Below are 22,762 nucleotides of genomic sequence, written 5' to 3' on the forward strand. Positions count from 1 at the left end.
GAAATCGTTTGCTAATAAGATCATCTGTGATATGTTAGTACAGTTTGTATATGTGTGTATACTCTCTATTGATTATAGAATGAACAAATTAAATGTACACACGAGGTATCACGATGTTTACAAATAAAAAGGGGTCTCATTTCTGGCATTTAGTGGGATATAGTGCTCCCTTTTTTGATAGGAGTGTTCAAATATAAATGTGACATTGTAAGAGAATGAGGATACCCCTTCACCATGTATTTCACGTGATTTGAGGAGGGGCTTGTGCGATTATGGGGACTAGTACACTATACTCTTATAACATTCTAAATGCTTACAATTGATGTATTAGTTTGAATATTATAATGTTTATTTAATAAATGGTCAAAACCTCATTTGTTTTATGTGATATCTCAGTAAGACGGGACAATGAGCGAATAAATGTTCGATGTGAATAATCAGGGCTAGTCGATTAGGTGATTTAAGGGGTGATGATCAGATATGTGTACGTGCAGTCACAACTTTTGCTATAACCAGCGAATGCATTGTGTGAAAAATAATAAAATCAATCAATAACATCACTAATGTTAGCGTTTATAGCATATTTTGTGACTTAAAACTCGAAAACAGTAAATGAAAGACGGAAGAAAATTAATCTGTTAACCCTGAATCGGACGAGTCTAAACAAATAAGTAATTCAGGCACCTCATAAGGTACATATCTGCCATACAATGGATGGCTGTATAGGCTGGATTTGAAAGTGGTTTACTCGTCTGAATCAACACCGTTTACTTACCAGGTATAGTCATTTGAAAGATGAAATATTTATCAATCAAAATACAGCTTCGTGTGTATTTTTTAAAGAAAACTTTTGGTTGAATTCGATTGTAATCTTGGCTCATATGTACACTTTCCATCTACCAGATAAAGTAACTTTACCGATAATATTAGAAAAATAATCTGATTTTGAGACAGACACTTGTATGTTTTCTTGTTTTGTTCACTTATCAAAAGACCGAATGTTCACCTATTTATGTATTTCATAACTAGGAACATCTACTACATTATGAACACTCTATTATCGAGATTTTGTTTCAAGGGTATCCGATATGGTAAGGTTAAAACAAAAATAAACATCGAAAATATGGAAGTTACTTTTCAAATTCTATATCATTCATTAGTTTATTGATTTCAGAAGTGTACCATGTAAAAATATCTGTTAACTTTGCAACTAGAACGATTTGGGAAGCAAATATTGGACACATGTTAAATGAGGAAAATATACAACTTCTCTCCAATATGGCGGCCAAGTTATTTGTCAAATGCATTGATGATCTTTATTTCGACAGTCTTAATATATTTAGTCAAATGTCAGGTTGTATTTATATAATTACCTCGCATAAACATATACCTGAACAATGAACTTAGTTTCGATTTGGGGTAGATGGATTGTACACGTTTGTTATTGTTTACATGAGGCGTACTCAGTGGGTATTTTATATAGGTGTGGGACAGTGTACGTATCGGTTATCTTGTTGTTTTAGTTCCGTTCAGCTCGCATAGATACGATATGTTTTAAAGATTCATTGTTTAAGATGAAATCAACAGTCCAATTTTAAAGACCAAATAAACACGTTTCGATTTTGTTTATGAAGTTGACATCGTGAAACATACATTTATGACAAAGAAACAGAATTTGTCCCTGAGGTAAAATAAGGACCTCGAACACGTGGTACTCAACAGTGACTAATATGGAAAGCTGTAGTAAGAAATAGATGGGATAAAATGAAAATAAGAAATAATCGCACTTTATTTGTATGATAAGTAATTAAATTTGTCAAAAGACGTACAGTTGTAAATTTGCATAGTGTATTGCATGTTATATCCATTTTTTGCACTTTCACATGTTAATCTGCACTTGATGTAACAATAGACATTCACATAATGCCTTATTTCAGATCCCATTATGTTATAGTTTTAATTAAGTGGAAGTCTCTGATTGGTCTATAAACAGGGAAATGGCTGTAATATCCACAAACTTTATCTTGGCTTAGTTAACTATACATGCAATTCCCCAGAAAAGCACAATATAATATTTTATGCCAAAGCTCGTTGAAGATGGAGAAACATTGATGAAGTTGACCGTGCAGATGTCAAGTAAAATAGAAATTAATTTGCAATAAACAAATAACCTATTTTTATCTAATTTAAGCCAGATGTCAGATACATCTTGATTATATTCTAATAAAAGGCTGATACATTATAAAGGTCTGAATTACTGCTTCATTAGAGAAAGAAAAAAATGGTGCATTGCTAAAGTGTAGTGGTCCACCTATATATACTCACCAATGTATACAACCTCCCCCCCTCCACCATTTAATATTCTGCAGGTATCTGTTAACAGCACTTTAGAGCTATACAGTAGTCCACTTTTGATTAGGAGTAACAGGATGTTTATCAATGAAACTTGATTACAAATGTAATTTTAAGTTTTCTTCATTGTATCTTTTCATTTAGTTACATTTACAATTAATGTAAATGTACATCCAAATTTATCCATGTACAGTACATGAATATGTACATTGTACCAGTTCCTAATGAATTCAATTCTTTGTCTGGTTGTTAATAGTAGAATCATGTATTATCAAATTTGAATGTTACTCAGGGTATGTTATTTTTCAAGACTTTTGCCACTTATAAACACATAAATGATTTCTTTTTTCTTTATTACCACTTACACTGTACATTATATGTAGAATTTCGACTTTAAGGCTTATTTAACAATTCTCCTTACAACCTTTAATTCTACATATGCTTTATTTTTGCTTACGTTTGATATTTGTAAAAAGTATATAAACAATTAATAAATGACAATACCCAAAATGATAAGAAATTGTTCTTTTAAATTCAGTACATTAAGTTGGAAACTCTGGTATATAATGGTTATAAGTTTAAAGATTTTGCATTTTAGAAAACCCATGTTTTTCGTACAGATATCCATGTACATGTTTTTTTTTTTGTTTTTATTTATTATTTCATCTTATCCATTTAAGTTACATGTATCCTCTGATCTTGGATACATCATTTTATGTCTTACTACAGTATTGTTAGAATTCTCTGACTCAGTCTTATTTAGTAGGAATATTCAATCAAGTACATGTAGTACCATCTTTAATTGCCATCCCATTCAAACTAAATTAAAAGATGAAATATTACTATATATTGCCATGCCCTTTAAATGTTTCCTAAAATTCAATCATAGATTTAATGTCTAGACTTTAAAACAAAGGTTTAAATTTGTGGGAGTCCAAGGCTGTAAGGTATCGAATCTGCCTTAAAAATGTAAGGAAGACTTTTTTCTTTGGTATAGACCTAAGGTAACTGGTTTGTAGTCAGGTGGTGACCTGTGGAAATTAATAAACTGATGCACATGGACTGGTGGATAGGGGAGTGGAAACCATGGGGATGGAAATGAGAGCGTGAGGAGCAGAAATTAGGGGTGAGTCCCTTGGGGAAAGTGAGCAAGGTTTATTTTGTACCAATTTAGTGAAGAAAGTTGGAATATTTAAGGAAGGAAAGTGCGAGTGCAGAATGAAGGAATAGGGAAGTAGAAACTGCTATAATTCTCCCTCAATTCTCCTTGCACACATTATAATACAATATTAACTATTTTGCACGTATAAATGAATTTTAAGTGTTGTTGATTTTTGGTTATTTCTTTTTAATGCACTCAGTCATATTGTCGAAAAATTTTTTTCTGCAAATCAAACATAAATTCTACTTATGGAGAGAATGACACAATATTTATATGAACCTGCAATTAACAATGTCTATAATGAATGACCTCCTTCTTCAGTTGCAAATGGAGAATCCAATTCAAACAACATTGTAAACTATTCAACGTCATATTAACTTTTGATGTCACAAATAAAATCACACCTCAATGTTCTGAAAGATTAAAATAATTTCGATTGTTTCCTTTTTATATCCATTGGTGTTTTTGGATTCGAAAGCAATATATAAAATGTTGATTTCATGCATAATTAATTCTAATTATTCCTAAAGACTCATACATTGTGCATTTAGTTTTTAACAGGAATAGAAGAAATGGTACAATCCATCAGTGTAAAGAAACTATTTCAATTACAGATTTGTATTTTTTTTAAGTGTATGTGTCTTGTGTCTTTCTCAAATCTGTTTATTTTCACTACCATAATGAATTAATACTTTTACATACAATTCTGTTAAAAATCTAGAGTTATGCCCCCTTGTACACAGTTTTAGTATTACCTGCTATATGGATTTTTCATTGCATGTAATCTTTGTCATCAAGGTATTTCTTCAGCCTCATGTCACTGTAACATGCTATTTAAATATTAAAATATTTTTTAGCACTGGTAAACATATTGGATTATGTCATGTGCATACATGTATATAATGTACATTTTTTGTACATATTTATGTACACGTTTAAACACATTCATAGCTATAGATAGTCAGGGTTAGTCAAGTGAACATGTTAAATAAAAAAATAAAGTCTGAGGACTTAATTTTGTCAAGCGTTTGATATTTCATATGATGGAAGAGAATTTATGTCCAACAATATTTTCATCCATACTTAAGTTGTGAAAAAAAAGAAAATAGAAAAAAATGGACTTTGTGATCTGAGTTTCATTTGAATTTTAGCAACTTTTGTTGTGACCAAATGAACATGAAAACCAAAAGTCTTTTCTCCTTAATGTAACATTGAACTGGATGGAAGATACAAGATTTATGTGTAAATAAAATTTCAAAGGTCTTACATGTAGGTCAGAAATTAAGGGAACTGGAACTCTCTCCACTGCTATTACTCTTTTAACAGTGCTTGATATTAATGAAAATCATTTGAAAACTGTATACCTGGTATGCTAGTGTCTTTCATGGGTTCTTCTCCTGCCTTTTGTGGATTTATAATGGTTTATTGTTATTCATTCATGTCTTATTGTCTGTACGTCTGTACATTAGTCCATTTGTTATATAATGTTAAACTTATTAAAAAACAATGCAGGGATTTAATGTTTTGTTTTGGTAAAATGCTAATCATCATGAAAGGGTTTTAAGAATGCTGAATGCAAAAAAACAGAATCTTTGGCTTATCAGCTGTTTTAACTCTGTTATTTATCATTTTTTTATGTGTGTAAAACACAAATGATATCCCAGGGTTTCAATGAGATCAGACCTAAGTGATTTAGAATTTCATAGTTTTGTGTACATTGTACATTTATGTTACCACATAATGTACATACTTAACATCATATACTTGTTATTTTTTTTCCTTTTTAAGATATTTATATCAATGTACAAATGTACATGTACATGTAGTATATACTTTAAATACAAAAAGTGCAATAATGTGATGAAATCAGAAGCATTCATATAAAATGCACACATTTTCATATACAAATGTAAATAATACAGAGAAAATGGAAATAATTATATATAATAATGCCAGTATTGTGGCTAGCTTGAGCTGTCGACTTTAGCCTATTGATTTTCTCAGTGCTATTAAACTTTGATTATTTTACCATCAGATCAATAATAAGAGAACTCTTGTATTCTTATAGGCATGGATTAGTGAGAATATGATTGGATACTGATTTTCCAATTCCAATAATTGGAACTTGTCAAAATTAAGCTCGGGGCTCTATCATGTCATTGGATTAGGCTAAAAATATGAAGTTTCCAAAAAGCAACCATTTAAAAATTTCATAGAAGGAAAATACAGTTTGTAGTAATTTTCAAAATTTTGTGAAACATTCGTATTACAACACTTAAAATTCCTTGAAACCATATTGGCTTCTTTATAAGTATTATCATGATTATGTCAAATTTGTATTCTTTGTTAAATCCAAACCCTAAATAATTAAGAACCAGTCTAAATAATAAACAAGAACCTGTATAAACCAAACCATGAATGAACAACAACCTGTCTTAACAAAAACATAGATAAACAAGAACCTGTGTAACTCAAACCCTGAATAAACAAGAAACTGTCTAACTCAAACCTTGAACAAGCAAGAACCTGTGTGAACTAAACCCCAAATAAACAAGAACCTGTTGAAAGAAAACACTGAGTAAACAAGAACCTGTCTAAACTAAACCCTGAATAAACAAAAACCTGTATGAACTAAACCCCAAATAAACAAGAACCTGTCTAAACTAAACCCATAATAAAGAAGAACCCATCTAAACAAAACCCTGAGTAAACAAGAACCTGTCTAATCAAAACCCTGAATAAACAAGAACCTGTCTCAACTAAACCCTGAATAAACAAGAACCTGTCTAAACCAAACCTTAAATAAACAAGAACCTGTCTAAACTAAACCCTGAATAAATAACCTGTGTGAACAAAACCCTATATAAACAACTGTATGAACCAAACCCCAAATAAACAATAACCTGTCTAAACCAAACCCCATATAAACAAGAACCTATCTTAAACCAAGACAGAAGAACTGGTCTAAAACAACCCCTTAAACAAGTACCAGTTTAAACCAAATGTCTACTGAAATTCTTTAAAACAGTTTACATATAAATGGTAATGTCTAAATGAACATGTTCTTTAATCCAAAAATAAGTCACTTTCACAGACTTCATTGTAAAACATTTCAACATAAGAAAAGAAGATAATAAAAAAAAATGCAATATCCTGAAATGACGGAGTTAGAATGAGGTTTCATGGTGCAGATTTCAATCAATACATTCCTTTAACATCCTTGAACATTTTCTGCTTGTTATTGATATATATTTATACATGTATTGACCACAAAAAAATAATATTTACTGAAACTTGGTACAGTACAAAAATCAAAATGCCCAAAACACTTAGGTTTCTTTCCTTTTATTAAACATTGAGAAACAACTATACAGTTCCCTCCACATATTCTGGTAGACTTTATAAGTCCTAGATTTGGCTTCCTATTTCAATATTTTTAGTTTTGAGTACTTCTTGTATACAATTTGTTTAATCGTTACTTTCTATGCTGCTGACAATGAGAGGTTACTCCTTGTAACATGAGTACATTATACCAGAATTTGCAAGATAAATATATGATTGGAGTTTTTGTATTTTACAAGGACATTGCTAACAAGGAAATGACTGAGGAAGGACATGTACATATATTTAGTTTCTTGTATTTACTTTCATATATTAAATCCAGGCTTAGATTTAAAATAGTGATAAGTAACTTATTGCCATGTTTAAATGATATGAATATATTTATTTGTTTAAATAGCCAACAATATACCATGCATGTTGAGGTTTTATTGGTATTCCGATCTAGTTATAGTAACACTTATTTTGGCTATTTTTAGCTTTTAAAATTAGGCCAGTTTAATGATCTCATTACTGTCTGCCTCTAAATATTATTGCAGTCTATTTTTGATATGACCTAAAAAATTTGGGTTTGTAAAGTAGTATGGTGCTGTTATCATTGTTGTCTTCTGTGTCAAATTGACACTCGGTTTTTGTGTTAACTTAAGTTTTAGATAGTTGATCTTTATAAATTTTATTACGAGGTTTCAAACCACCATGGAAGTTTGGTATCAGGCCAGCAGCCTTAGCCAAAAGCATTTTCCTCATGTGGAGATATTAACTTGACTACTTTCTAGATCTTTTTGAAATTGTATTACAACATGTACATGGTGCCATACTACCATTGGAAGGCTGGGATTGTTTTTGGGTGTTAAGACTTGAATCTTTTTGGAATTATGTATTTTCCATTTGTCCAGACAATAACAAGTAAAAGTGAATGGATCTCTTTGAAATTGTATTACAAGATGCCATACCACTGAAGGAAGGCTGGGTTTTGACTTGGGCCAAGTAAGAATAAGGGGCCAGAAACAAGTGTTTCTTCTGATTTCTGGATAATAACCAATAAGAATAAGGGGCCACAAAGTGGCCAGAAACAAGTATTTTTTCTTATTTCTGGATAATAACTTCAGTAAAAGGGAATGGATCCCTTTAAATTGTACTACAAGGTGGTATGCCCAAAAAGGAAGGTTTGGATTGATTTTGGAGGTTTCAGATAGAACCATTTAGAAAGAAGAGGCTAAAAATGACCACTGCAATTCTGGTGAAATTCTTATCCTGTGTCAAAAAAAAAGTTCAAAGCTGTTTGAATGGTGTGTCCATACAGTGTACTTGCTCCAATTGCTTGACCTCTGCATTTGTATTAAGCTGTGTCCTGTGAAGCATTTTATTGTCCTATGGCACAATGCAGATGGGGACATAGACATTTTTGTGTCTGTTTGTGCATGCCTACGCCCCTCACTTTTGTTGAATGCCACTTCTAAGGAGACACCATTTTGATTTAACAAATTTTACAAGATTTATGGGACTTTGTTGAATTTGTACATGCTACTCTATAGAATTACTGTGGATGCAACTTCTTGAAAACTACTAAATGGATTTTGTTCAAATTTTGTAGATACAACATGTATGTAGATGATCATATTGCATTGTCTTCATGATACGACAAATTTTACAGGAGTCGTAGGATTTTTTTTTAAGTTGTACATGCTACATAATAGGGTATGTAAGTCTTGTCACAAGACTCTGTTGTTCCACAAGATATATATATAAATACTCATAAAAATTACAAATATCCAGTTTTACATGATAAAATTGTAAAGAAAAGCATAAGATAGAAGATTTTGTCTTGTAAAGCAGCATTTTGAGATCTCAGAAGTAAACAATAAGATGCAGTAGGGTCGTAGGATTTTAATAAGTTCTACATTCCATAAAGGAAAATTAAACTAATACAAGACTTTCTAACCAAATTGTAACACTTTGTGGTTGCCACTCCTCAAAAACTGCTCAGTGGATTTGTTTAAACTTTGTTGGGTTGTTAGTCATCATACATTTATATATAGTTAATCATATTCTGCCATTTTGATTCAATAAATTTTACAGGAGTTATGAAACTTTGCTGAATTTGCAAATGCTACAATATAAAAACACTCAGTGGAGCCAACTCCTTGGAAACTTTGTTAGAATTTTGTAGAATTGTTAGTCACCATATGTAGTTGAACACCTTGGAAACTGCTCTAGGGATGTTGTTCAAATTGTTTAGGATTGTTAGTCACCATATGTAGCTATATTGCGCCTCCATTTTGATTTGACAAATTTTACATGTGTTATGGGGCTTTTGCAAAACTTTTTTGTGGCATAGGAGGAAATATGGTTATGCATAGCAATCTTGTTTTATAGTTTTTTCCCTTAAATTTTGAAAGTGCCATTATTTGATCATAATTTAACTCAATCCTGGACTAAACAGCTGTTTTGTTAAAGCTAATCTGCACTAATGACAAAAAATACTCCTTATATCATACTTTTACTAAGAAAAGAATTATTAAACGAAGAAAAATAATGGAATCCCCGTCAAACCACTATTATTTCAGATTATGAACATATAACTAAGATAAATGGCTTAATTGGAAATTACATACTTCCATCAAAGTACACAACTGATAAGGAATGAGGGGCCAGAAACAAGCATTTTCATGATGTTTAGATAATAACTTGAGTGAAAGTGAATGGATCTTCTGGAAATTCTGCCACAGGTGCCACGCCCAAAAAGAAGACTGGGATTGATTTTGGGGGTTGTACTTATTAAGGAATAAGAATAAGAGGCAGAAAAAGGGGCCAATGCAATTTGTACTGATTTTTTGGGTGTTTGGCTTGAAAACCATTTTGGAATTAAAGGCCAAGATAGGGTCCTTACTTTAAACTAAATTTCTAGTTGAAAAGATTTAACTCTGAATCCCTAATAACATCTACAAAATAATAACCACGTAAGTATATATCAACTTGTACAGTAAACATACAAGTTATCATATTGTTGTTGATGGTGATATTATATAACAAAAGAGACTTGCAATATATTTATATAGGATAATCAAATTGAAGTTGTGAATAATCATAATATGATCACAGGTGTTGAAGAATGTGATTATGTATTGAGTGCTTGCCCAGACATCACTGGTTGATGTAAGAATGTGATTATGTATTGAGTGCTTGCCCAGACATCACTGGTTGATGTAAGAATGTGATTATGTATTGAGTGCTTGCCTAGACATCACTGGTTGATGTAAGAATGTGATTATGTATTGAGTGCTTGCCCAGACATCACTGGTTGATATAAGAATGTGATTATGTATTGAGTGCTTGCCCAGACATCACTGGTTGATGTAAGAATGTGATTATTTATTGAGTGCTTGCCCAGACATCACTGGTTGATGTAAGAATGTGATTATGTATTGAGTGCTTGCCCAGACATCACTGGTTGATATAAGAATGTGATTATTTATTGAGTGCTTGCCTAGACATCACTGGTTGATATAAGAATGTGATTATGTATTGAGTGCTTGCCCAGACATCACTGGTTGATGTGTTTCATTTTATACTGCTGAAAAAACACAGGCATGTATTTTTTGTGAAATTCATGTGTATTGAACTTCACGTGAAAGCTTGATTCTCCCAAATTTCAGGAGAATATAACACGAATTTGTGTGAAAATCACATGTGAACTGATTTTGCCTATGCACAAATATCAAAGTTTCAAAATAATACTGGACGTCCAGACGAGTGCGAAATGAAAATTACTGGTCCAAACGAGATTTTACTAGCTTTAACTGTTTGACTCGTCTGAATATAGCTGAAATATTGCTGCTCGGACGTTAAACCCCAACAATCAATCATTAACTGTTTGACTAGCATGTACTAAATGTCCAGTGCAGAGGAAGTGGCTGTAGGTCTATTGAGAAGACTACAGTGTACTTATAACAATGGAGTAAATAATTGCTCATAGCAGATTTACACTTGTTTACTCTAACATTACATTAACTCAATGTAAAATGTTTTTAAAATGAAATGATTTCCTACCTATGTTATTTCTATTTGCTGGCAGTAGGAAACAGTTAAGATAATTATTATTTTCCTGTTTTAAGGTATTAGTTGTGTATTTAGTAAACTTACTGTATATTTACCATGAAGGAATCACCTTGATATCTTATAGTGATTGTAATATGAAAATTATTCATTTCCACTGATTTAAACCTACTCAAAGTTTTACCCATTCATACAACTTTTTCTAAGGAGATTAGTACATTTTCTGACATTTTCTTCCCATAGTTCTTTCTGACTCTTTTAGAAATTCTTGGAGCAGATACGACTCTAGATACTAACCCTCAATACAAAAACGTGGTTAAAGATTTGTACATGTACACGAGAGCCCTTGATTTGTCTAATAAACTTGTATTCTTGTAAAAAGGGTTCTTGAAATTTGCAGAAATAGTTATTTCTAAATTTGTGACCAGTAACCTTGAAATAGCTGGGGAGTATATTGGTACATGTACACATGTGATCATACTTGATATGTACTTGATATAAGTCTGCTAATTATCCACTTTTCTAAAAATTATAATTATTCTTAATTAAAAACATGTAAATGGTTTGGTAAACATGTAATATGATTACAGTAATGGCTGTAAGATAGGAATACAGGAATACAGAAACACTTAACAATATGAAAATAAGTAAATATGATATAATTATGCACCCGTTTAGGAAAACCAACATTTAGTTAACTGATCAATGTATACTCTTATGTTACAGGTATGGTGATGATTACCTGCCCAAGTATTTAATATACAGGTAAGTCTTTAAACACATTTATTGATGTCCTAAGTCAAGTAGCAATGGACCGGTAATTCATAAAGGATATAAAGCCAGCTAAGTCAGTGCCATTTGACCTGGCACAGAAATAGAATTACTTGGACTTGCTCATCTGTGTCACATTAAAGTTGTATTTTATATTTACGTGGATAAATCTAGGTTTAGAATTATGACATTTGTAATGCTTAGAAGTTTGTAGACCAGAATAGGGAAGTTAATAGTTTAAAAAAAGCCTTATTTCGTTTTTATACCTAAAGCCAAATGTAGGTCAACTTATCAGATTGTTAGAATGATATGTCTATTTTTGTTTAAATAAAGTACTTTTAGATTGTAAAATTTTGTATTTACATGTTGAAAGGTACATGTAGTAAATATGTAGATTCAATTTCTACAGATATGCAATGCTTGTATCCAGTAAATTTGACTACATGTACATACATGACAGAAATATTTTATTACAACTTACTGTCATGGACTGATAATTAAGGATAAGTACAAGAAACAAAACTAATGTAAATCAAACATTAAAAATTGGGATTTTAAGGTTCACTTAATAAAACTTGAAAATAAAAAGAAATAACTGCATATTTTAGATTCAATTTCTACAGATATGCAATGCTTGTATCCAGTAAATTTTGACTACATGTACATACATGACAGAAATATTTTATTACAACTTACTGTCGTGGACTGATAATTAAGGATAAGTACAAGAAACAAAACTAATGTAAATCAAACATTAAAAATTGGGATTTTAAGGTTCACTTAATAAAACTTGAAAATAAAAAGAAATAACTGCATATTTTGATAATTACGAATTGCGCATCACACAGAAATATTAATCTAGAGATAGACAACTGAAAATAAAGTGATCATTTTCTTTAACAAAACCTGGCCTTATTCTACATGCTAAAAAACAATTCTACTGAAGTGATAATACTAAAATTAACACTGAAATTTATGAATGAATGCTGGAATCTCAGATCTATATGAAATTGATAATGTTAATATTTTTTTATTGTCTATTTATATCATACATGTACATGTATATAAATATCACTGGCGCATCATGGTCATAAAAGTGGTACTGCCAATGAAAATTATGTTAGGACGAGTGAAAGGGAGATCAAGGGGAACCAGTATTAGAATAGATATCAAAAGAATGTATCCTAAGGATAATGGCTAGACAGTGAAAATAGAAACACAAAACAAAAAACATGAAATAACCAAAGTAACACACAACAAAGAAACAAAAGTGAATGAGCAAACTTTGGCCCTAAAAACTGGAAGCATGGACCAGGTGTACTGGTGGGATAGGTGTCTTCTGCTTTTCACCGAGACCATGCATAAACTACAATGTTGACTAAGTGACCAACAAGGGCTAAAAGCTTTCTTTCTAACTGGAATTTTAGTTGTCAATGTGTTATATTTACAAACTTAACAATGCAAGGTAACCTGATAAGCAAACAAGCTTGCCATTGTTTTTATGTTGTTCATTTTACGTTTTTTATATAGATTAGGTCAGTTTTCATCTTTTATGAACAGTTTCACTTAATTAGTCCATTACCAACTTTAACTGAAAGGGGACTTAAGATTTTTGAGTCAAACTTGATAACTTACAAATCAATTTTGTTCCTCTTCGCTGATTTTTGTCCAAGTTATGGTCCTTGTACTTTGAAAAATTTACCAAAATTTATGTTTTCTGTGCTTTTTTTCTAAATGCTTGCAGATATTGAGCTGAGTTTTGATATGTGAGTCCTCCCTTATGAATTACAGATCGTGAATATGTTTTGTTCCACTCCACTGATTTTTGTGTGAGTTACGGCCCTTGAACTTTGAAAAATTTACATAAATTTAAGATATTGGCCTCATATTTGGTATGTGAGTCTACCCTGATGATTTACGGATCAAGAATAGGTTTTTTTTTGTTTTGCTGACTTTTGTCTGAGTTATGGCCCTTGAATTTACTGATATTTAAGATTTTCACACTTTTTCAAAAAGCTTGCAGATATTGAGCTGATTTTTTATATGTAAGTCTACTAAAAGGATACTACAGACACTGTGAAGTCAGCCTCATATCTTGACCTACACTTAGAAATCGATGGTAAAGGAAAACTATTGACCAAACTTTACGACAAATGTGATGACTTTTCATTCAGAATTGTCAACTTCCCTTTCATCTGTGGCAACATCCCTTCGGCTCCTGCGTATGGAGTGTACATATCACAACTTATACGTTATGCCAGAGCTTGCCGAAACTACGCAGACATTTTGTATCGCGCTAGAACTCTAGCAAATAGGCTTCTGGAACAGAGTTATGTTGCTACAAGATTGAAGTCATCACTACAAAAGTTTTATGGTTGTTATCATGAACTCGTGGATCGTTATGGTGTATCCGTCAGCACCATGAAAACTGATTTATTCAATGGGTCATAGTTTTCCTTCCCTCGTTTGTCTACCCCGGACTTGACTTTTTATGAGCAACTCGGCAGGTGTTTCTAGAAAAGCAGAGGACGCTTACCCTACCGGTGCACCTGGTCCATGCTCCCAGTTTTTAGTGGAGTCTGAGTTGCTCATTTACTTTTGTTACTTTGTATGTATGATTTTAGTTACTTAGTTCTTTGTTGTGTATGTCTGTTTTCCATGTCTGGTCTTTGTCCCTGGATTACATTCTTTTGATTACTGCTATAACCTTGGTTCCCTTGATTACTCTTTCTACCTTGATGAATTACAGATCAAGTTTATATTTCTGATTTTTTTCAGTTTTACACGCTTTTTTTTTTTTTTTTAAAGAAAACCTGTTGCCATTATCTAATGTGACAATATGTTAATATAACAAAACATCAGATAATTATTCATTTAGATTGGTATGGAATTTGAAACCTAATCTGTTCAATTGTCGGTGCAAAAAACTATATCCATGAAATGGATTTGAACATCTTTCTTTTTTATATCCATATCCTTTCTTCTGTTCAGAATGAAGGTCATTTCATCAGTTTGTCATTTATACTTGATGATCAAAGATAGTATTTGGGTCAGTGATATAAACAGCTGGTAGGGGACTCTCAGAATGCTTGTTTATTTTGGGCCTTTTACAACCTTCTTTATGGAGTTGGTTTGCTCCTCTTTGAGGACTGTATGGTAACTTGTAGTAGTTAAGTTGTTTGTCATGTTTGTTGCTTTACTTTTGGTTGATGACTGTCTCATTGGCAATCATACCACACCTCCTATTTTTATAAGCTATTGTAATCTTCATTCTATTTTCCAGGTTGGATTAGAAGGAGACATCACCATGGAGGTTCCTAATCACATTGTGGCCCCTGATGGTATAGAGTTTAGGGTGTCTGAAATGGATCCCACACAAATGGGTATATATGAAGATTTGCACACTATACTTCTAGCTTGTACATGTATTGCCTAAGGATATTGTATCAATTGTATTTTCTATATGAAATTATTAATGGCATGTTATGCTTTTGATAGTGACTTTATCATGGTTTATGTCAGGTGAGCTTCCCAGGGTGAGCCTGCTGTTATTACAAATATTTAAAAAAAAATATATTCTTTTTTGTAGGTAATTTTTTCCAAGTGAAAAAATCAAATAATATGAAATTGTTTTAAACTATATCTAATGTTACATTTAAAATGAAAAACTTCATGGACAGCATGTTTAATTGAAGGATAAGTGAATAATGGTACAGTCTATTAAAAATGTCACGTGTTAACATTGATTATTATACCTTACATAATAAAGGATTAATTCTATTGGATGAAATATGATCATGTCACATAGATTAATTTGGCTATTTTTTGTTTTAATCACAAGAAAGGTTGAATAACCCCCAAAATTCATGCTATCATGGAATAACACTATTATTCACCAATAAATAACCCATCAAAAATACAAGAGCAGGTGAATAGCTCATCTTTGTAAATCATGATTGGGCATGGCCATTTTTTTCCCTATTTCAGAATTAGAAAAAATATTCACCTACATGTTCAAAAATGTACCTACCCACATTCATAATTTTTAGTCAATAAACAGCAAACAAAACATTTTTTAAGTATGGCCTAGCACATTTGAAACCATGCATTTTTTGTCAGTCCTTTGTTTGTTCGGTATAATAAAACAATTACGGCACTCTTATTTGGTGAATATCCAAAATTGTCATCCTCACTAAGGTTATTCCCCTTGGTTTAGCCCTCGGGGAAATAACCCTAGTTCGGGTTGACAATTTTGGATATTCACCTCCTCAGAGGGCCGTATAATGTAATTAACCCCTCATTCAGTGAGTGGATGGTATATTGGAATCACTTTGTTTGTCCCTTCATCCATCATTTTATCTGCCAGTCCTTTCGAATTCCATCTCAATTATTTTGCTTTCAAATAATTGGTTAATTTCAACAGACAAGGTATATAAAGGGATGTTTTTGGCCCCCTACTAAGCTGTATTTCTAAGCATGGTAATAGAGTGTTACCAGTCTGCATGTTTGTTAAGGACTTAATGTAAGACGACAACATTACCATATTAGAAGTTTTTAATTAGTTCTTGTTGAGAAAAGACAAGTCGAACATAGTTAAAAACTCAAGTTTTTACAAAACTAACTAAAATGTGGTACAAAATTTATCCTTTTTTTTAAATTTGTGATGCCTGTGCCAATGGAGACCTTATCAGTCTTCAGGAAATCTGATAAAATAGACAAAAATTGGAATTCTGATAAAATGGATAAAAATTGGAATTCTGATAAAATAGACAAAAATGCTTCAGAGTATCATGATATCACATGGATCTACCTTGGCACAGAAATGTTATTCTATGTGGAATGGGTAATTTACTTCCTGCTTTTGTAAAATTAAAGTAAACCAGCTATTTTGACCAATGATTATGACTTACATGTGCAGTAAAGATTAGTTGTAAATGTGGACAAGTAAACTTTACATTTAACACTTTTGTTTGGCAAGTAAAAGTTTGCTCTGAGTCAAACATCAATTTTCATGAAAATAAGGGGGCCAATTTCAGCTATAAATGTACCTTAACCTTTGGTATGTGGCTTTATATAGATGGGGGCAAACATGTACTGGTATATTCTATTGTCAATTTTGATTTCTGTCAACTTCCTGTACAAATGGGGTATTTCTGGCCTTATAATGGGTGCAACATCATGTTTTTGAGAAAGATAGCACTGTTATTATTATTTGTTTCATTGTTGAGAAATGTAGACCATACCACAATCACTTATGAATATCAAACTTTTGTTGTCCTGACTTATTTGCTTACCTCAACATGAGTATGCACACATCCAAAAATGTTGAGAACATTACCAATTAATACAAAAATTATACAAATCCAAAGGTTGGATTATAAATACCTGTACAGCAAGACGGTACCATATGGATTCATAAGTAATGACAATGTCACATTGGCCCTGAATATATTAAAGTTAACATTTACTCCTACTCAGTTGGCTATTTTATTATCAACATCAACATTGACCTTTGAAATATTGATACGAAATACAGTGTACCATTGGATTGCTTTATCATTTTTCTTTATAACTCATGTTTGAAGTGTGACTGGTTTCCATAGTATATTTAGGGTTTTTATAGATGGGTTTGGATTTAGGGTTTTTGTCCATTTACACTGATTTGACTTAGACTGTTGAATAAAGATAGGATTTTAGCTTTATATGACATTGTTTGCATTAGATTACCTCCAAAATAAGTCTGTTTCCTCTGATAAAACTTTCTCAATTTATCAAAAAAATGCTCAAAAAAAATCCCAACTACATGTAAGATAAACTGTTTCCCTACTGGTAGACAAAGGCTAGGATATGATGTTTATGCTGAAAAATACAGCGATTAAAAGTTTTTAAAAGCTGAGTATTTCCCCAACATTAACAAAAATGGATAAGGCAATTTTGAAAAAGGTCAACAATATCACTGAGCTTATAGCCTGGGTTAAGTGCAGAATGAAGTTATTACTGTAAACAGACTTAACAAACTCTGTACTTTGTATGTCACAAGTATAGACTGGTATATTTTTTTATAGGTGCCTGGTCAACCAAGCCTATACCCAAGGAGACATTTCTTGGACCGTATGTAGGGGACATAATTAGAGATGGAGAAGAAAGCAAAGTCAGTTACAGATTTGCTTGGGAGGTTTGTATATATACCAGTACTCCTAAGTTAAGAGAGGTGTATTCAGGGTTATTTAGACTTTAAAGAATTTTAATTGCTGTCTTTGTAAGAATCATGCTAAATCTAAAAAATGTGATATACCCCAAAAAAGGCTACATATTTTTATTTTTGTAATTAAGTTGTTTTATGGGTCTATACTATGAAATGAGTAATTATTCATTCAAATCTGCCTGCTCTTAGGAGATAATCAACATTGAAAATCCAGTATGTTCTGTTGTATTTGGGCGTCATTTACAGAGTTATCTCCCTTAATTTTGAAATCTACAGTGCATTCTATATAATTTTTATCTCCTAAGAGCACGGGTTATATGAAAAACCACATGTTATTTTCTGTTTACTATGACATTTCAAACAAAATATCAAAAATAAAAATATGTAGGCTTTTTACCCATGAATCATATTTTGCATGATCCTTAGCTGGAATGCTACTTAATTTCTGATCTACATTGTAAGTAAGAATAGTAATGTGAAAATCTTGTGTTCCAATTAAATACAAAAGGATGTTGCTGTATAAAGTTGTTATAAACTTTGAGAGGGATCCAGGATTTCAGACCTGATTTGGCATGAAATAAATTGCTTCTGATAAAGCGAAAAATATATGGATGTACTGTTAAAAAATTCAATTTTCATGCAAAAAAAATTTGTGCTTTAAAAATTATTGGGTATTTGATTACCTTAAAATCTGTGCATCTGTACATGGGGAATTGTTGACAATAAATTGATGATAATAACATTTGTTTGTCCCAATTATACGTATGAGCCTTTGGAATAAAGATTGTGTGGGAGATTCTCCCTTTTTAACACTGTCTCATGATGGAGATTCTCCCTTTTTAACACTGTCTCATCTGGGAGATTTTTATGTAAAAGCAAATTTTCTCTGTGAAAATTCAATTATTTAGTATTTTTCACATAACAATGTAAAATACAGTAATTTTAACCAAAAATCTTCCACAAATCTTACATTTTTATGTGAGAGATACCAATTTTTTCATTTATTTAGTGGGAATCTCCCCCAATGTCCAATGTCCTCTTTATACAAGTTTATGCTTGAGGTATTGCACAACCCATTCAGGGCCAACCTTTTTAAAACAAACTTCAGAAAATTTAATTTTATTATTTTATGTTATGTAGTATATTCTTTGAAAGTGAATCTTTAATAATAGCTTCAGCAAATTAATGATATGTGAAATATTTACAGAGCTTACTCAATACAAGGTTTTATCCTAAAATTTTGGCTTGGTAACCCACAACTTAATATGTGTAGTTTTCTTACAATCACAGTTGAAACACCAAGTTTTAGGAGCAATTGGCAAATTTCAAACCCTGCAATAGTGCCTCATAATATTTTGTATTTGAAGGGATATATACATCTATTCATCAATACTAATTTCTGGCCCTGTTATAAAGTAATAATTTAAACTTTCCCAGTGAAAAGATTTATTGCCATTATTCTGCCTCTAAACCCAAACCAAAAACATTAACTAGATGATGTCACAAAGGATCTTTGATAATATGGTTAATTAGCCAAATTATTCTTTACATATACTCATTTTAAAAATAAAAAAAGATAACTTCAAACTCAAAATTAAGAAAATACTATGTTCATTTTAGATTTTTAACCTAGAGAATGGAGAGTATCTGTACACTATAAATGCTACTGATCCTGCTCATGGGAACTGGATGAGATATGTCAACTGTGCCAGATATCTAGAGGAACAGAATTTGGTGTCTGTACAGAAAGATATGGAGATGTTTTATAAAGCTATAAAGGTCAGCAACACTGTGCTATAAGGATTTGGACAGTTAACAAATAATCTACATTGTAGTTAAGATAAGAACTGTCGTCATTAGAACAGAAGGTAGAAAGGAATGTAGTTAGGTCCTACATGCAGTTACTGAATGGAATAATTGATAGGTTGTATTTTTATTAGATTGGCTGGCAAACTAAATGTTTATGTCAACCTAAAAACTCCACTCATACAGACAAGAAGTTTTTGATTTTTTTTCCTTCATAAGCACAGTTGTTAAATCTGTAAATTCTATAGGACATGAGTGTTTAAATAATTTGAAACAAATTACTACATAATGTGTTGTTGAAAGAAAAAGGAAGTGACTAGCCTGATAAAGGATTTTATTGCTCTGATGAAAAAAAAAAGCAAAATATAATCAGCCAATTCCAATAGCTGTTGAATTCAGGCTATTTGGTTAGATTTAACAATTTTCTGAATACAATTAAGTACAGGTTTATCCAAATAACATACAAATGATTGATTGATTGATTGTTGGGGTTTAACACCCGAGCAGCAATATTTCAGCTATATTCAGGCGAATACAAATGATGACAATATATAACATACTGTAATGATCAGTATGTAACATACTGTAAAAGTATGAATTTTTGTGGTGTACTAATTTTCGTTATTTTCACGGTGAGCATAAAAGTGCGAAAAATAGTACCCGCGAAATTGATTTTTAACACTATGTAAGGTTTATCATCTTTTCTATCTCCAAAAATTGATACCCATAAACACATGTATGTTCACTTTTCAGAATCCGCGAAAATTAATTCGCATATAGTATACTTCAGTAATGAGTGGTTAAAACTATTTCTCCATTTGAGATGGTGAAATTTAGATTTTAAAACCATAGAGAAATAATTAAAATCAAGAATGTCCTGAAGATTTCTTCTTTCTCTAGAAAACTTAAAAATGTGAAATGGTGGGCAATCTCTTACAGAAATTAACGTAATCAATGCCTGGTTATTTAAAAGTCATGTCCATTTTTAATCACTGGCTTAGAATGGAAGAAAAATTCATCTATTATGTCCCATGAGTGGTCATGAAGAGAGTTGGGAAAGTGAAGAAAAATATTGACTTGTCATATTGTGATCTGTATTCTGTAATGACAAAAAAAAAGTAGTATGAAATATTTGGTGACAGAACTCAAGATACATGTTGGAAACTTTCTAGGTGAAAAGTACAACCTTACTATGTATTTTTTTCTGTAATATTACTGTTCAAAAGAGTATAGGTTGTTAATGTAGTTGACAAAAATTTTCAACTTATCCCCATTTTCTGTGTGATTCTTTAGTGAACTTTAATAAACAGTTCATGAGGATAATATTGATTTTTATTTACAGGATATAGAACCTGGTGAAGAACTGTTGACTTGGTATCAACCTTTCAAAAAACGAAGGAAAAAGAAGATTAGGTCACCAGTGAAGTCATCACCAGGAAAAGGTCAATTTGAGAATCTAATAAATATGTCTATTGAAACACAGAACATTGATTGCCTGAGTAGATCAGCGTTTACTACCCCCTGTCACTATGCAATGGAGGGACTTAGTAATGTTTTCTATCTATCTACTAGTCTATTTTAGTTATGAAGTATGTTATGAATGAAACCTTAAGAGATTGGTGATAAAATTTTACTGGAATTTTGTAAAGCGTAAGCTGTTTTAAAACAATGGCAAAACATTTGTAGTTCTTTTATGGTATGGTGTTCAGTAGACATTTCATGTCTGTACAATAACTTGAGTAGAAGTGCATAGATCTTTATGATAGTTGGGTTTGATTTTGGGGGTTGTGACTTCAACTGTTTTGGAATTTGGGGTCAGAAACAGGTATCTTTTTTATATCCTGCTAATAACTTGACTTAAGTGAATGAATCTCTTTTAAATTACACCATCAGGTTCCATACCAACAATGGAAGGCTGGGATTGATTTTGGTGGTAATTACTTGAACTGATTATAAATTAGGGGCCAGAAACAATCATTTTGATGACAAAGGGAAAATAAGTTGAGTACAATTCTTTGAAATTGTACTACAAGGTACCATAACACAAAAGCAGGTTGGAATTTAGTTTAGGGGTTATGACTTTAACTAACAAAAAAGGGGCCAGGAACAAATATTTTCTTGATGCACAGATAATAACTTAGTTAAAGTGAATGTATCTCTTTGAAATTGTTACAAAGGGTGCCATACCCCCTACCCCTGAGGAAGGTTGGGATTGTGGGGGATGCGCTTATTGAGGAATAAGGGGCCAAAAGAGGTAACATTGATTCTGGATAATTTTTTTTCCTTTGTCAAAGATTAAATCACAATTAAAATTCAGATTTGTATCAAGCTTAAATCGGTGTGTCCCTACTTGCCTCTACTGTTCATGGTTTTGCCTCTGCAGTTGTATCAAGCCAGACCCTGTGAATCATCTTATTGTCTTACTTACAATTCATGTCAACTCTTTAGTTTCACTAAATGTAAATATGATACAGTCCCTGAGCAGATCTGTGCAACTATTTGACAGATCCATGATTGCTGACAGATCAATAACTGTTGACCAGTGACCGATCTGTTCGCAGTTTTGTTATGTAAAATGACGGATGATCAGTTCATGTAAATTTGAGACTTTCTATGGGAAAGAATCCAATATAGTGCCATATTGAATTTACATTAAATTTAAGATATAAAATCCACATATTGTATTTTGATAAAGATGAAACAAACGTAAAATAATATTTATTAATTGATGTTTAAATCTGTTGCATTTAATGAACATGTGTTAAAATTGACAAATGACGCAAGTAAAAAGTAAAAAATATTTACTACGTAGTGGTCCGGTGATGCGATCACCGCTTTAACTGATCAGTTTGATGGATCGATGACTTATCGGAAACCGATCATGATCAATGACTGATTGCAATTATAGTTGCATGGATAGGTTCAGGTACTGTATAAACAAGCTCAACAGCTTTTATTTGATAACTTGCATAGTTTTGTCTTAATAACTTTACATTTCAATTCTTAAATCCTTCAAACAAAAAGTGCACAAAATGTTAAAATTACGACAACTGTATTATTACCACAGTTGC

The 22,762-nt window shown here is 31.7% G+C and overlaps 1 protein-coding gene across 1 annotated transcript in view; it reads left to right on the forward strand.

Annotated features, from left to right (window-relative positions):
* The first annotated feature begins 654 nt into the window (after positions 1 to 654).
* The window catches only part of LOC148601069 (uncharacterized), a 35,512-nt gene continuing 13,404 nt past the window's right edge, over positions 655 to 22,762 (forward strand). The window contains exons 1-6 of the mRNA XM_088556130.1: positions 655 to 778; positions 11,636 to 11,674; positions 14,964 to 15,063; positions 17,746 to 17,855; positions 19,506 to 19,664; positions 21,034 to 21,133. Of these exons, the coding sequence (XP_088412256.1) occupies positions 14,988 to 15,063; positions 17,746 to 17,855; positions 19,506 to 19,664; positions 21,034 to 21,133 (445 nt within the window). The 5' untranslated portion in view covers positions 655 to 778; positions 11,636 to 11,674; positions 14,964 to 14,987. The remainder of the gene's footprint in view (positions 779 to 11,635; positions 11,675 to 14,963; positions 15,064 to 17,745; positions 17,856 to 19,505; positions 19,665 to 21,033; positions 21,134 to 22,762) is intronic.

This window comes from Perna viridis, chromosome 12, assembly GCF_037379345.1.
Source record: "Perna viridis isolate PV_CMFRI_1.1 ecotype Kerala chromosome 12, ASM3737934v1, whole genome shotgun sequence".
Lineage (NCBI taxonomy): Eukaryota > Metazoa > Mollusca > Bivalvia > Mytilida > Mytilidae > Perna > Perna viridis.